Consider the following 13,474-nt stretch of genomic DNA (forward strand, 5'->3'; position numbering starts at 1 on the left):
CGGTATCCCCCGGGAGGTATGTAGAAACGCCTGCTGCGTGCATTGCTCTGCACACAGCCTCTGGCGGCTACCCCGAGCACAGGTTGGGATTAACGCTCTGAGCTGCGGTTTTCCTCCCCGACACTAGCTCAGTATTACCGCCAAGAGGTTAATAGCAGCACCATCCCTGGCCTCCATATCCCTCTCACTTCAGGTTCACTGTAAATGTGCGTGCAAGTTGTAATTATTATCAACTCATAGACCATCTTTAGCAGCGGTAGGGAACCTATGGCTCGGGAGCCAGATGTGGTTCTTTTGATGGCTACATCTGGCTCACAGACAAATCAGTAGGGGTTTATTCACTAAGCTACACTGCTCAAGCAGCGTAGCTTAATGTAGCAGCGTAATTAAAATTTGCTGTAGCATGCACTAGTACTAACTTACTCGCGCTATCCCAAAATGAACGGCTGCACCAATTGTTCCACTCTGGACCCTGTCAGGTCCAGTGACTTTGTAGAACGAGATCCCCACACTTTTATTGGCCCAATAGGCTGGCTGTCACTTGGCAGCCAGCCTATTGGGCCAAAGTACGAGGATCTCGTCCTACAAAGCAAATCAACCCCAAGTCAGCTAGCTAATTGTACAAGCTGTTAGTCAGTATTTCTCCTGTCTGGCTCTCAGGGAAATTGCTGATGTTGCTGAAACCCAAGAGAAGCTGAAGACGTGTTTGACACTTCCGCTGCCCGGCAGGTCAACTGAATACACATCACCATGGCAGCAGGGACGTGAGCCCTACTGTCCCAGTTTGAAACATATTGTATGGCTCTCACGGAAGTACATATAAAAGTATGTGGCGGCTATGGCTCTCTCAGCCAAAAAGGTTCCTGATCCCTGATCTTTAGGATATGGCCACTGCTAGTGACCAATCAGAACACGAGAACCTTGGCAGGCTTTTTACCATATTCAGGTCACATAAATTAAATGAAAGGATTCAGGCTGGAATGGATTTTTTTTTTTATTCAACATATCTGACAAATATGGCAACAAAGCAACATCCAATCAACGACACTGTGGAAGCGGAGATGACAACGACCACCACACTACCAGCCAAGCTGACCAGGAACCCGAGTCCACCCCCTACAATTATCTGAGCCAGCTGGACCATACTGGTGAGGGCTGCACAGTCAATCCCTTTCCCTCTGTGATTGGTCTTCCTCCCATCCTGGTGGACTTCACGCTGAAAAGGGAAAAGGCAGCTCATTAGAATTTGTGTAACATTAGTTCTTTACACTCGCAGAGCAAATTAATCATACATTATTATTATTTAGGATTTATATAGCGCTGACCTCTTCCTCAGTGCTGTACAGTGTATATTGTCTTGTCATCTAAATGTCCCTAAGAGGGGCTCACAATCTAATCCCCACCATAGTCATATGCAGGTCAGTGATGCTCGGATACCCCCGCCCCGATCACGGATTTGACCAAATTCGGCCACAGCGGAATCAAAATCTGCCGAAGTTGTGAATTTCAATCCAGATTTGAAATGGACTAACAAATTCGGCCCAGATTTTACCTGTGATTGCCTCTAAAATCCGGAATCACAGGCCCGGATTCGTGATTAAAAGCCTGCCAAAACCCGCCGACTTTAGCGGTTAATAGCAAAGCCCAGTGGGAAAAAAATATTCTTTTCCTATTTTTATTAAACTTTTTTTTTATGTTCAGAAGGTGGGGAAAAAATGACGTAAGGGTCCCCCTACAGAGCATATTTTACCCCTTGTCCCCCATGCCGGCTGGGATAGCCAGAATGCGGAGCCCCGGCCGACTGGGGATTCGCACCCTGAGCTATACCAGCCCGCATGGTCCTCCCACCTTCCCTATGCAGAGTCCCTGCTTCCCTACCTATGATGGGAAAGGAAAGTAAGGGAGAAGGGACAGCTGGGACAGCCAGCACACTTGTGGTGCGGTTCAGCTGGAGTTTTTAGGTTCATGGAGGGCAAAGTCTAGGTTGCTGGTACATCTGTGCCTATAAGGCTCCTGTGATGTAAATCCGGGCCTGGTCATGTCTATGTATGCATTGTGTAGTGTATGTATCAGTCTAGGGTCAATTTAGGGGAAGCCAATTAACTTAGCTGTATGTTTTTGGGATGTGGGAGGAAGTGCCCAGAGGAAACCCACGCAGACACTGGGAGAACATACAAACTCCGTACAGATACTGCCCTGGCTGGGTTTCGAACTGGGGACCCAGCGCTGCAAGGCGAGATCGCTAACCACTACGCCACCATGCTGTGTGTAGAGGGTGGTGGCGGGAAGGGGGTGGGGGGTTGGGGGCGTGAGACCACCAGAATAGATCTTCCTAGGTAGTAAGGGATCTGTATGCCAAGTTTTGTTGCAATCGATCAAGGCTTTTTCAAAAGTCTGGATATACAATAGATAGATAGATAGATGCTGTTCAGTATGTCTTTGTCATGTTTATTTAAATTCACTATCCCACAGTGGGACTAAACACGGGTTAAGTAAGCACTGTTATTAAACAAACCACCACAATGCTTTTAAGGCAGTAGAAAGTGTTACTAAATTAATTTTATAGCAGGAATTCAGTTATTCTCTCTGCATTGTTAGTTAAAACCAACATAAATGTGTTATTTTATAAATTATACGTTTCAGAAGAAATTGCATAGAAACAGCTACAAAACGTAATAATGAAAAAATAAAACCCTCACAATTTCCCAGCCAGAAGATTACCATAATTCTATTCATTTTATGGCCGATGACGACTATTCGCATGCCCATCGCTCTAAAAAGCTATAACACGAGATCGGAAAATGACTTTGGTGATGCACTGCAGATTGGAATCGCAGTGGTTTAAATTAAAAGTCTATTTGCAGCCCCAGCGATTCGGGAGTCTAATAATCTATTATAAAATGGAGAATTTTTAATTTAAGTCTGCATCGTGCCCCGTGAACCAGAACACTGTTCGATTCAATCAACAAAGCAACATTAACTCTATAGGTTGTTAAGGAGAAAGCAGAGATCATTTTATTGTCTGGAGTTTACAAAGACATCATACTTGCTGTGCATTAAAAGGATTCCAGCATCGCTCTAACTAACTTGTAAACACAGCTAAAAGAAATAGAGGCACCCAATCTACAGTATAAAACAGTAATCCTACTTTATAGCTTTGTATTTTTTTCTAGCAACCGTGTGCCCACTCATGCACTGCCAAAGCAATTGTGTGATTATAATGTACTTCAACAAAGTGTACCTGTAGGAGTAAAAAGTGCCCCTACGGCAGGCATGGGCAAACTTGGCCCTCCAGCTGCTACGGAACTACAAGTCCCACAATGCATTTGCCTTTATAAGTCATGACTGTGGCTGTCAGACTCCTGCAATGCATTGTGGGACTTGTAGTTCCTTAACAGCTGGAGGGCCAAGTTTGCCCATGCCTGCCGTAGGGGCACTTACCTTGGGAGGGGGAAGCTTCTGGATCCGGGAGCGCCTTTCCCATCCTTCTCTACCAGCCCGCTCCAGCGCTGCATCCCTTGAGCTGCTTGTCTGCAGTGGTGGGCCGAAACCAGGGGCGGACTGATAACTCATGTGGCCCCCAGGCAATAGGAGATTATGGGGCCACGTAGCAGTGTCGCCCACATTTTTAATGTTATTTTTTTACAGAGTAAGATCTAATAATTTACTGACAACAGATATTTCATACTGATCAAAAAAAACTCCTTAATCCTGAAGACCAGACTAGTGGCGCACAGAGCAGAGGGAGAGCGTCCCTTGCGGCTGGAAGAACGGCGGTAAGTCTCCTCCCGCTGTTAGCTGCCGAGTTTTAAAAATACCAGAGGGGAGAGCCAGGAGGGTGGCCCCCAAGGTGAGGAAAGGGGGGGGGGGAGACCTCCCCCCCTTCCCCACGCTGTGCACACCGCCCCTTTCTGTGCGCTCCTCCCCTCCTGCTTAGGGTGCTCTGGCGGGCCCCCCTTGACCATGGGCCCTCGGTCCGTGCCTGAGTGCCCGAATGGTCAGTCCGCCGCAGGCCGAAACTTCGCATATGCGAAATTTCGCATCGAAATTTGCAACTATGCATCAAAATCGTAATGCGAAATTTCAGGAAAAATCATAATTTTGTATGTAATATTAATAATTCATAATTTCGGGTAATTTTCGTGCAATTTCGTGAAAATGTGTGCCGACTTTAGCAGTTAATAGCAAAGCCCCCATTCACGCTATTGACACCAAAATTGCTACATATGTTAAGGAGAATATTGAGTACAAGTCAAAAAGGCCTTGTAGTTTTTGAGAAAATCGATGTTATATATGCAAAGAAAATTGGTTTTTGAACTGTCATTTTTTTTTAGTTTAAAACGCATTTTTTTCATTTTTAAAGATTCTTTATTTAACCAGTTCAGCCTTCAGTCGTTTTCACTTTATGCATCCGAGCAATGTTCACCTCCCATTCATTCGTCTATAACTTTATCACTACTTATCACAATGAACTGATCTATATCTTGTTTTTTCCGCCACCAATTAGGCTTTCTTTGGGGGATACATTTTGCTAAGAGCTACCTTACTGTAAATGCATTTTAACAGTAAGAATAAGAAAAAAAATTGAAAAAATTCATTATTTGTCAGTTTTCGGCCATTATAGTTTTAAAATAATACATGCCTCCATAATTAAAACCCACGTATTGTATTTGCCCATTTGTCACGGTTATTTCACCGTTTAAATGATGTCCCTATCACAATGTATCGCGGCAATATTTTATTTGGAAATAAAAGAGCATTTTTTCCGTTTTGCATCCATCACTATTTACAAGCTTATAAAAAAAAAAATAGAGAGAAATATTTCATCTTTACATAGATCTTTAAAAAGTTTAGGCCCTTAGGTAAATATTTGTGTTTTTTTTTTTTTATAGTAATGTTTTTGTTTTTTTTATTAAACATTTTATGTGGGCATTTTTGGGAGGGTGGGATATAAATAGTGTTTTATTTGGGGAAATATTTGTGTATTGTAATGTTTTTTTACTTTTACTTGTAGTTTTACTTTTTGGCCACAAGATGGTAATCTTGAGTTTGTTTACATGACGTCACTCTAAGCGTACAATGTACGCTTAGAGGGACATAGCTTCCGAGAGAAGCTGTCGCTTTTTCAGCGGGGGAGAGGAATCAGTGATCGGGCACCATAGCCCGATACATTGATTCCTGGGCTACCGAATCCACGGCCGGGAGTGCGCATGCACGCGCGCGATCGACCGTGGGAGCGCACGGACACGCACGTGGCCTCCTGGACGTAGGTACTACGTCCTGGAGGCATAAATGGTTAAAGAGAATCTGTACTCTAAAATTCTTACAATAAAAAGCATACCATTCTATTCAATATGTTCTCCTGGGCCCCTCTGTGCTGTTTCTGCCACTCCCTGCTGCAATCCTGGCTTGTAATTAACAGTTTTATCCAGTGTTTACAAACAAAAGACATGGCTTCTAACTAGAGTGTGATAGGCTTGAGAGTAGCTCAGTCTCTGACTCATACAGAGCTTGGAGAGAGTGTGTATAGCTTCTGCCAATGACAAGCAGTGCAGCACATTACACACATTCCAGCCTCAGCCGACAGAAGATTAGATCATATAACAGAGATAACACAGCCACTGTGCAACTAGAAAAGGCTGCAGTAACACAGACCACATTAGAACAGGTATAGGAACTTATAGGATAAAAGAAATAAGGCTGAAAATTTTGTTACAGAGTCTCTTTAAAGATTTTTCTTTTAAAGGATAACAAGGCATACAAAACACGCTGATGGCAAGGTGAAGTAGAACAATAAGGAAAAAAAACATCATATAATAACAAGGAAAACAGACGTGTATGGCAGACATCATGAATGCAACGAGTAGAGTACATCAGATTAAGTATTGAAGGTGGACCCTGAGTGAGGAGGCAATCCAGCGCCAAAATGAACGATGTCTCTGACTCATGGGACAAGAGTGCGAACACAACCTAGAGCAGGGTGGGGGGAGAGGCAACCCTTGGGTGGGGGAGGTAGATATAAGGGGAATCTGAGTCACGACCTTCAGATAAGAAACAGAGCTTAACCAGAGAACCCCTGGGGCCCAGAGGGATCATTCCACCAGGGGTACTAAGGGCAGAAGGTTGGAGGGATCGTGGCTGAGTGCCTCTGCCTTTCCCCGCTCTATAGACCAAAAAAAAAAAAAACATATTAAATGTATTGTGGGAAGATCATTTAATGTCTGGCATAAAAGAGGAGAGTAGCATCTAGAGAAAGGGGGCCTAAAAAATAGGTCTCACCTCAATCTAGAATACCCCTAAAAGGAGTCTAGGAAAATATAGGAGAAAAGGAAAGGATAGAAGGGGTAGTGGAGAGAAAAAGGGGGGGGGGGAGAGAGACAGTCCCGCTGACCCAATGGGTCCCCGGAGTTCCATGAAGTTCCATCCCATGATGTGCCCAAAGTGAAGTGTATGTTTCAAGCTTTGCAGTATTGAACACCAGAGGAGTGAGGAGCGATCAAGAGAGTATCGGTAGGTAAGTGCCATAGCCTCCCTGTATTCAGATGTTTCCACAAACATATTCCAGTGTATCCAGGTCTGTTTGTATGCCTCTTCTCTGTTATGTATAGTGTAAGTTTTCTTTTCATTTTTAAAATCGATCTCCTCAAAAACTGCAAGGTCTTTTTGGAAAATTCCTTTTTTGGTGTCACTACCATGTATGGGGGCTTTTTTATTCACTGCCAAAGTCGGCATGAAATTACGAGAAAATTACACAAAGTTTTAGGCGAAATTACAAATCACTATACGAAATCAATTGACTTTACAAATCGTAATTACGTATAAGCGTAATTGTGAAAATGTACATGAAACTTTACGCAATCGTAATTAGCAGATTGCGATCATCACTGCTTGTCGGCATCTCACGCATGCGCACTAGCACGGGCCAGATCAGGATCTGAGGGAAAAAGCAGCCCCGACTGGGCCCGTGCTACTGTAGCAGCAGCATGGAGCCGACTGGGTTTGGCTTTTTCTGCCCGAGTGGGTTTGTGCTACTGTGCAGGGGCAATGCGGCCATGCTTCAGAGGTCCCATTGCTGGATTGGCCTGGCTGAGGAGGACTGGAGGAAGCCTCTAGAGGATCCAGAGGCTTTCCCATCCTGATGGAATTATTCAAATATGCCTGTAGCAAACCTAACAGGTTTTCTTTAACCTCCCTGGCGTTTTAAATCCCGCGGCCGTGGGAGGGTTTTTTTAACCTAATTTTTTTTCTATCATGTAGCTAGCCTAGCGCTACCTACATGATTCCCCCCTCCCTGCGGCGTCCGCCCGTCCCCTCCGATCGCCGCTGGCGATCACGCCCATCAGGAAATCCCGTTCAGAACGGGATTTCCTGCAGGGCTTCCCCCGTTGCCATGGCGACGAACGGAATGACGTCATCGACGTTGTGACGTCGCAGGGAGTCCCGATCCACCCCATAGCGCAGCCTGGCGGCGATTGGACAGGCTGCGCAAAGAGTCTGCGGGGTGGGGGCCCTCTTTCGCGTCTGGTAGCGGCGGATCGGCGGCGATCGGAGAAAGACGCAGCTAGCAAAGTGCTAGCTGACAGTCTCAAAAATAAATTATTCAAATCGGCCCCCCAGGGCCTGAGCGGTGCCCTCCGGCATTACTGGACGAGCTGAGCTCGTCCGTAACGCTAAGGAGGTTAAAGTCTACCTCATTAAATGCTCCCCCTCCAGCCGGATTGCTCCCTAGACGCCGTCCTAAGCCTACTGGACAATGGGTCCTGTAAGTTTGGTCAGTCAGGGCTTACTGCGCATGCGCCGACTGGCCAAACTTACAGTACCTGTTACCGAGGAGCAAGGAGGAGAATGACGGCGGCATGGGAGCAATCAGGTCGGCGAGGGCTGGAGGAAGTCCAGGTATGTATACATTTTTACTATCCCCCTGTCCCTGGTACACTTTAAGTGTTTTAAACATATTTTGCATAGATCAGTATATCAGTCTATAGTGCTGTGACAGCGCTCCTCTTCTTTTCTACAATTTAAACATAGAAAAAACAATCGCACATAGTGCATTACTGTGAATCGCAAAGTACAGTTCCCCACACGTGCATAAGTGCTCAATTGTGCATCACTCGTGGTCTCTACAGCCCCTCCACACTAGCAGCTCACCAGATTGACACCACCTCACAGTCCAGGTGGGTCTAGCGCTTAGCCTATAGAGCGGCCAACTCCAATGACACTTCCACGATAGTTTAGTTCACAATTGGATGATCCATATTTAATGACAAGTTCCACATGAAAAACATATAAGAACACACATAGCATAAAACCGTTGGGCTAAAAGTTATGGCCTGCGCAATATCAGCGCACTCACTTGTGTAGGAAGATAACAGGCATTTCAGGCATTGCAGCCTAGCAATAAAGCTTCTCTGCTGGCGGTGTCGGCGTCCCGAACTTCCCCGCTCCTCGTGGCAGCCTGTCTCCTGACCTTCCAGATCCCAGTGACGTCAACGCTCCTGGCGTGACCATGTCAATCTGGTGAGCTGCTAGTGTGGAGGGGCTGTAGAGACCACGAGTGATGCACAATTGAGCACTTATGCACGTGTGGGGAACTGTACTTTGTGATTCACAGTAATGCACTATGTGCGATTGTTTTTTCTATGTTTAAATTGTAGAAAAGAAGAGGAGCGCTGTCACAGCACTATAGACTGATATTCAAGGACTTGTGATAGCGAACACTCGATTGAAGCATATGCTATTGCACCCGTTTGTACTTTGGCAGGCGCAGTTTGTGTTTATTATAGATCAGTATATGTTCCAAGATTTATGGGCGTTCATACGATAATTCAGGTTCACCAAATGCATTTAAGTCAATGGGACATTTTTTCTTACATAGATTTAACTTTCACAAAATTACACATTTGAATTACGATTACATACCAAATTAATTTTGTAATAGTTTGACATTTTGTATAACAATTTCTCATCGTGATTGCGAATTTTACTACGAAATTACTACTATGCAAAATTCAAGCTCATCAGTAATAATTTTATTCATTGTAAACAGCAGCTGAATACATTTTAATGACTACATAACTGAAGTAAATGGCTTTTTTTTGGGTGACCTGATATACAGCTTTACAAATATTCAGCTGTTTTCACAATGAGCATTGGCAGCAGCGGTGCAGTGCAGCCCGGGAACCACACCGCCAAAAACAGGCCTTTAGGGATTACCGCGTTAGTGTGGGAATTCCCTTCTGGCTGACAGCCAAACAGGAAGTGACGCTCTCTTGAGCTCACTTCCTGTTCAGAAAAACAGAAGTGCACGGAAGAGTATTGTAAAAATACAATGCCATCGTGTAAGTTTTCAATAAACCCTGCGTCACCATAGGCTTACATGGCTTCCAGTCCGCCGCAGGAGCCAGGCGGTAACGTAGGTATGCGTCGCAATTGATAGGCGACTTCCGGCGCAGCGCACCACAGGCAATGTGATTTAATCCATTGACTTACTTTGTCCTGCGCTAAAATGCCCGCACTGTACCACCCCAGTGTGAAAGACCCCTTCAGGTTTCTTTTCTACCTCACAAAGTTTTTGCTTTAGTTCACCAGTGTAATTTCACTTACCTACTAAATACGAGAAAACAAGATATAAAAATGTTAGAATTAATACAAGTCGACTTTAACTCGGATTTAACAATATGTTTGAAATCAAGCTTTTAAGACACATGGCTAAGGCAACGTATAAGCCAGACTGAAAACAGAAAATACAAGAAAGCTAAGAGAATAGCCCGAGGTACTTGAAGGACAAATACGACCTTGTACAAAAGACAGAAGAAAAAAAAGATTTTTATGTTTACAGCTTCCATTATCTATTTCCCATGGCGGTTGTTGTTCTCACAAAGGTCTGCTAAAGTCACTCGAAAATAAAAATAAGGCAACAACAAAGAAAACGGGAAGCATTGTGTGATGAAAAATAAAAAAATCCATACATGTAAATGGGAAATACAAAAGGATAAATATCTGGATTCCTAGAAAGACATCTCAAGTAGCGTCGGTGACTAAATTCAGGATCCTGCATTCGGAATTATGCCCACCGTTTTTAAGCACCCAGGCTAGTGGACGGGGTCACGGAGAGGTCATTCACACCTAGGGATGGTTGGAAATGTCAATTTCCGATTCCTTGGAAATTCTGATTTCCACCAATGCCAATTACAGATTCCGCAGATTTCCGATTCCGATTTTCGAATAGTTTTTTTTTTTTTTGCCATTTTTCCCATTCTCTGATTGGCGGAATACTTCTGAGATGACTTTGCATTCTCTGATAGGTCCAATGCTTCAGAGTTCTGTGATTAGACTAATATTACCAAGTTTCAGTAATGCCGTATTCAAATTCGAATGAGCATCTCTACTCATGCCACCCTCCACAATGGTTCCTCCTTCCTCCCGGCTTGAAAGGAGGAAACATCGGAATCACATGAGTTTGTATGTGTCCCAACTCTGGCCCTACAACATGCAAGCAAATAGAGCATCCGCCAATCAATAGAACTAATTTTTCCGTGCAATCTCACCCAATCTTTGTCACGGTCAACGGTACACTCATCTGCAGTGGCGTAGCAATTGGAGCTGTGCATATTTTTGGGAGACTGTTCTAAACACCCTATCTGAAGTGGTCACACTATCTTGCGCTGTCAGTAATTGTATATATATACCGTGTTTCCTCTAAAGTAAGACATCTCCTGAAAATAAGCCCTAGCAGGAATTCCTAACATGCTTGAAATATAGGCCCTCCCCCGAATGTAAGCCCTACCTGGCAGCAGCCCACATAACAAAAGCAAGTCACGCTCGATACAAAGCCTGGATACAGGACAGCAGCAGTATAAAGAGAGTTCTACAGTCCTGTACTGTATATGTGTCAGGCAATTTGTGTTTTTGTTGGAGCCAGCCCTCCTGATCTTTCGTGATAAGCATCAGCAGCACGTCACCTCTTCCCAGGACACACAGCTTATCCTATCATAGCTCTGGGGAGCCTGACAGAGTTCTCTGTCTGCAAGAAATAGACTCTTACCCACATGAGCAGCAGAATGACTTTCTTGGAAGCAAGAGCCAATATCTGCAAGCCACAGGGACTGTGTATGCTACTTGTGTTTCAGCATGGCGTGCAGTATATACATTTTGTACCAGTGTTTCACCCAAAAATAAGACATCCTCTGAAAATAAGCCCTAGCACATCTTTTGGAGTAAAAATTAATATAAGACAGTGTCTTGTTTTTGGGGAAACACGGGTATCTAGCTGAGTCAGTACCTGATCTACTGCATGCTTGTTCAGGATCTATGGCTAAAAGTTTTAGAGATGCAACAGGTTGTGAAATTCTTGAACGTTCCGATGGGGTGCTCTGTAGCTCTCCTTAATAGAATTCCTTATGGCTCCTTAAGAAGAAAAAGTTTTTTTGTATATTTTTTAAACACACTTCATATAGCTCGCAAGGTCCTTACTGAGTACTGGATACAGCCTTTGGTGCCTGTGGTGGCTGACTGGATAAGGGCAACCAACAAAAACAAAATGTGTCCCTTTCACAAAGCTATATGCTGTCATGGGGTGCAGAACACATATCATTCAATTTAGGATACGTGGTTAAAATCATATCACACACGCTCTAGAGCCCCATAGTTGGCCAACTAATTTACATTCTCTTCCCTGTTTCTTTTCATTTTTTTATTTCTCTTATTACTGATTTCAACTGGGCCCTTTTTAGGGGTATAACTAGTTTGGCTGTCTGGCCGGGATAGGGGGTCCAGTTGGACCTCGGTTGATTTATGTTAGTAGGTTTGTCATTATATTCATTTGTTTCCCTAACACAACACCTAATGGTACATTTTCCATTTGTGGCTGTGTACACCGCATATAGCATTATTGTAGGCGTTGCTTACTGGTATCTGTTTATCTGTTACCATTGTATTTTGGTCTACTTTTATCCTATTGTTTTTCTTTTCCTGCCTACGTGCAATTAATGTCTATGTATTCTTCTTGAAATGTTAAGTTTAAAAAAAAAAAAGTTTTAGAGACATAGGATCAGGAGGGCTGCCAGGCAACTGGTATTGTTTAAAAGGAAATAAAAATGGCAGCTTCTATATCCCTCTCACCTTAAAGAGACTCTGTAACAAAATTTTGAGCTTATTTCTTCTATCCTATAAGTTCCTATGCCTGTTCTAATGTGGTCTGTATTACTGCAGCCTTTTCTAGTTGCACTGTCTCTGTAATAAATCTTATCTTCTTTCCTCTGTCGGCTCTGTCGGGCTGAGGCTGGAATGTGTGGAATGTGCAGCACTGCTTTTCATTGGCAGAAGCTTTACACACCCTCTCCAAGCTCTGCATGAGTCACACAGTGAGCTGTTCTCAGCCTATCATACTCTGGTTAGAAGCCATGTCTTGTTTGTAAACACTGCCTAAAACTGTTAATTACAAGCCAGTATTGCAGCAGAGAGTGGCAGAAACAGCACAGAGGGGCCCAGAAGAACATAATGAAGAGAATGGAATGCTTTTTATTGTAAGCATTTTAGAGTACAGATTCTCTTTAAGTTCCCTTTAATTTAGCGGTAGGGAAAGCAATGGTTGCTGGATGGTTAGTGTGAATTGAGTATTTGCATGAGAGTGTGCAAAGGATTAATTGACTCGACAGCATACGTGGACACTCATGTTGCAGTCTTTGCTAAGAACCCTGTGGCATGTATTACAGGATTTCTTGTAAGTAAGCTGAAATACGGTTTGCTATTAATTCCTACAATATAGCTATGAGCTGAAGGGATTGCCATTTTCAGCAATAGGGGAGTTTTACTTTAAAGTGTAACCGAAGCGACATGTGACATGATGAGAATCATGTGTATGTATAGTGCAAAACACTAATAACCAGGTTGTTTTTTTTATTTTTATTTTACTGCCTGAAAGAGTTAAATTTCAGGCATGGAAGTGACAGCTTCTGTCTTGTTGGTACCTTGTCAGTAATATAGTAAATATCACTGATAAGCAAATTCCAGCCATAAAAGATTTCCTGGCAGAATACAACTTCCGCGGGCAGGGGAGCTATAGAAAAAGGTCAATATTTCATATAATTTCATTTAGGAGCAATTAATAGGCTGTCATTGAGCAAAATACAATAAAACATTCAATCTGCTTTGTAAATGTTTAAATATAAAATAAAACCATGGGATACCTAAAAAAAAACAGTTCTAGGAGTAGGAGGATAAATACCATTATCTCATCAGTTTGTTTTCACTTTGGGTTCACTTTAAATGCCGAGATGTTTACTGTTTACCGCAGCCTCCATTTCAGCTATCTGTAGCAGACTCAACTCCTCCTTTATATAAAATAACGCCAACATAGATCAAAACCTCCTTCCTGTCTGTAATGGCCCATACTCACGAGGGACTTTTGTCGCCTCAACACGCGGCGCGCGCGTGTTGCGGCGACAGGTCGCCCGTGAGTATGGGCCGTCGCACG

General features: G+C 43.6%; 1 protein-coding gene across 1 annotated transcript in view; it reads right to left on the reverse strand.

Moving 5' to 3' along the window:
* Positions 1-976: 976 nt before the first annotated feature.
* The window catches only part of SLC45A2 (solute carrier family 45 member 2), a 158,081-nt gene continuing 145,583 nt past the window's right edge, over positions 977-13,474 (reverse strand). Inside the window, exon 7 of the mRNA XM_068251248.1 lies at positions 977-1,216. Coding sequence (XP_068107349.1) covers positions 995-1,216 — 222 coding nt within the window. The 3' untranslated portion in view covers positions 977-994. The remainder of the gene's footprint in view (positions 1,217-13,474) is intronic.

This window comes from Hyperolius riggenbachi, chromosome 1, assembly GCF_040937935.1.
Source record: "Hyperolius riggenbachi isolate aHypRig1 chromosome 1, aHypRig1.pri, whole genome shotgun sequence".
In the NCBI taxonomy this organism is placed as follows: Eukaryota; Metazoa; Chordata; class Amphibia; order Anura; family Hyperoliidae; genus Hyperolius; species Hyperolius riggenbachi.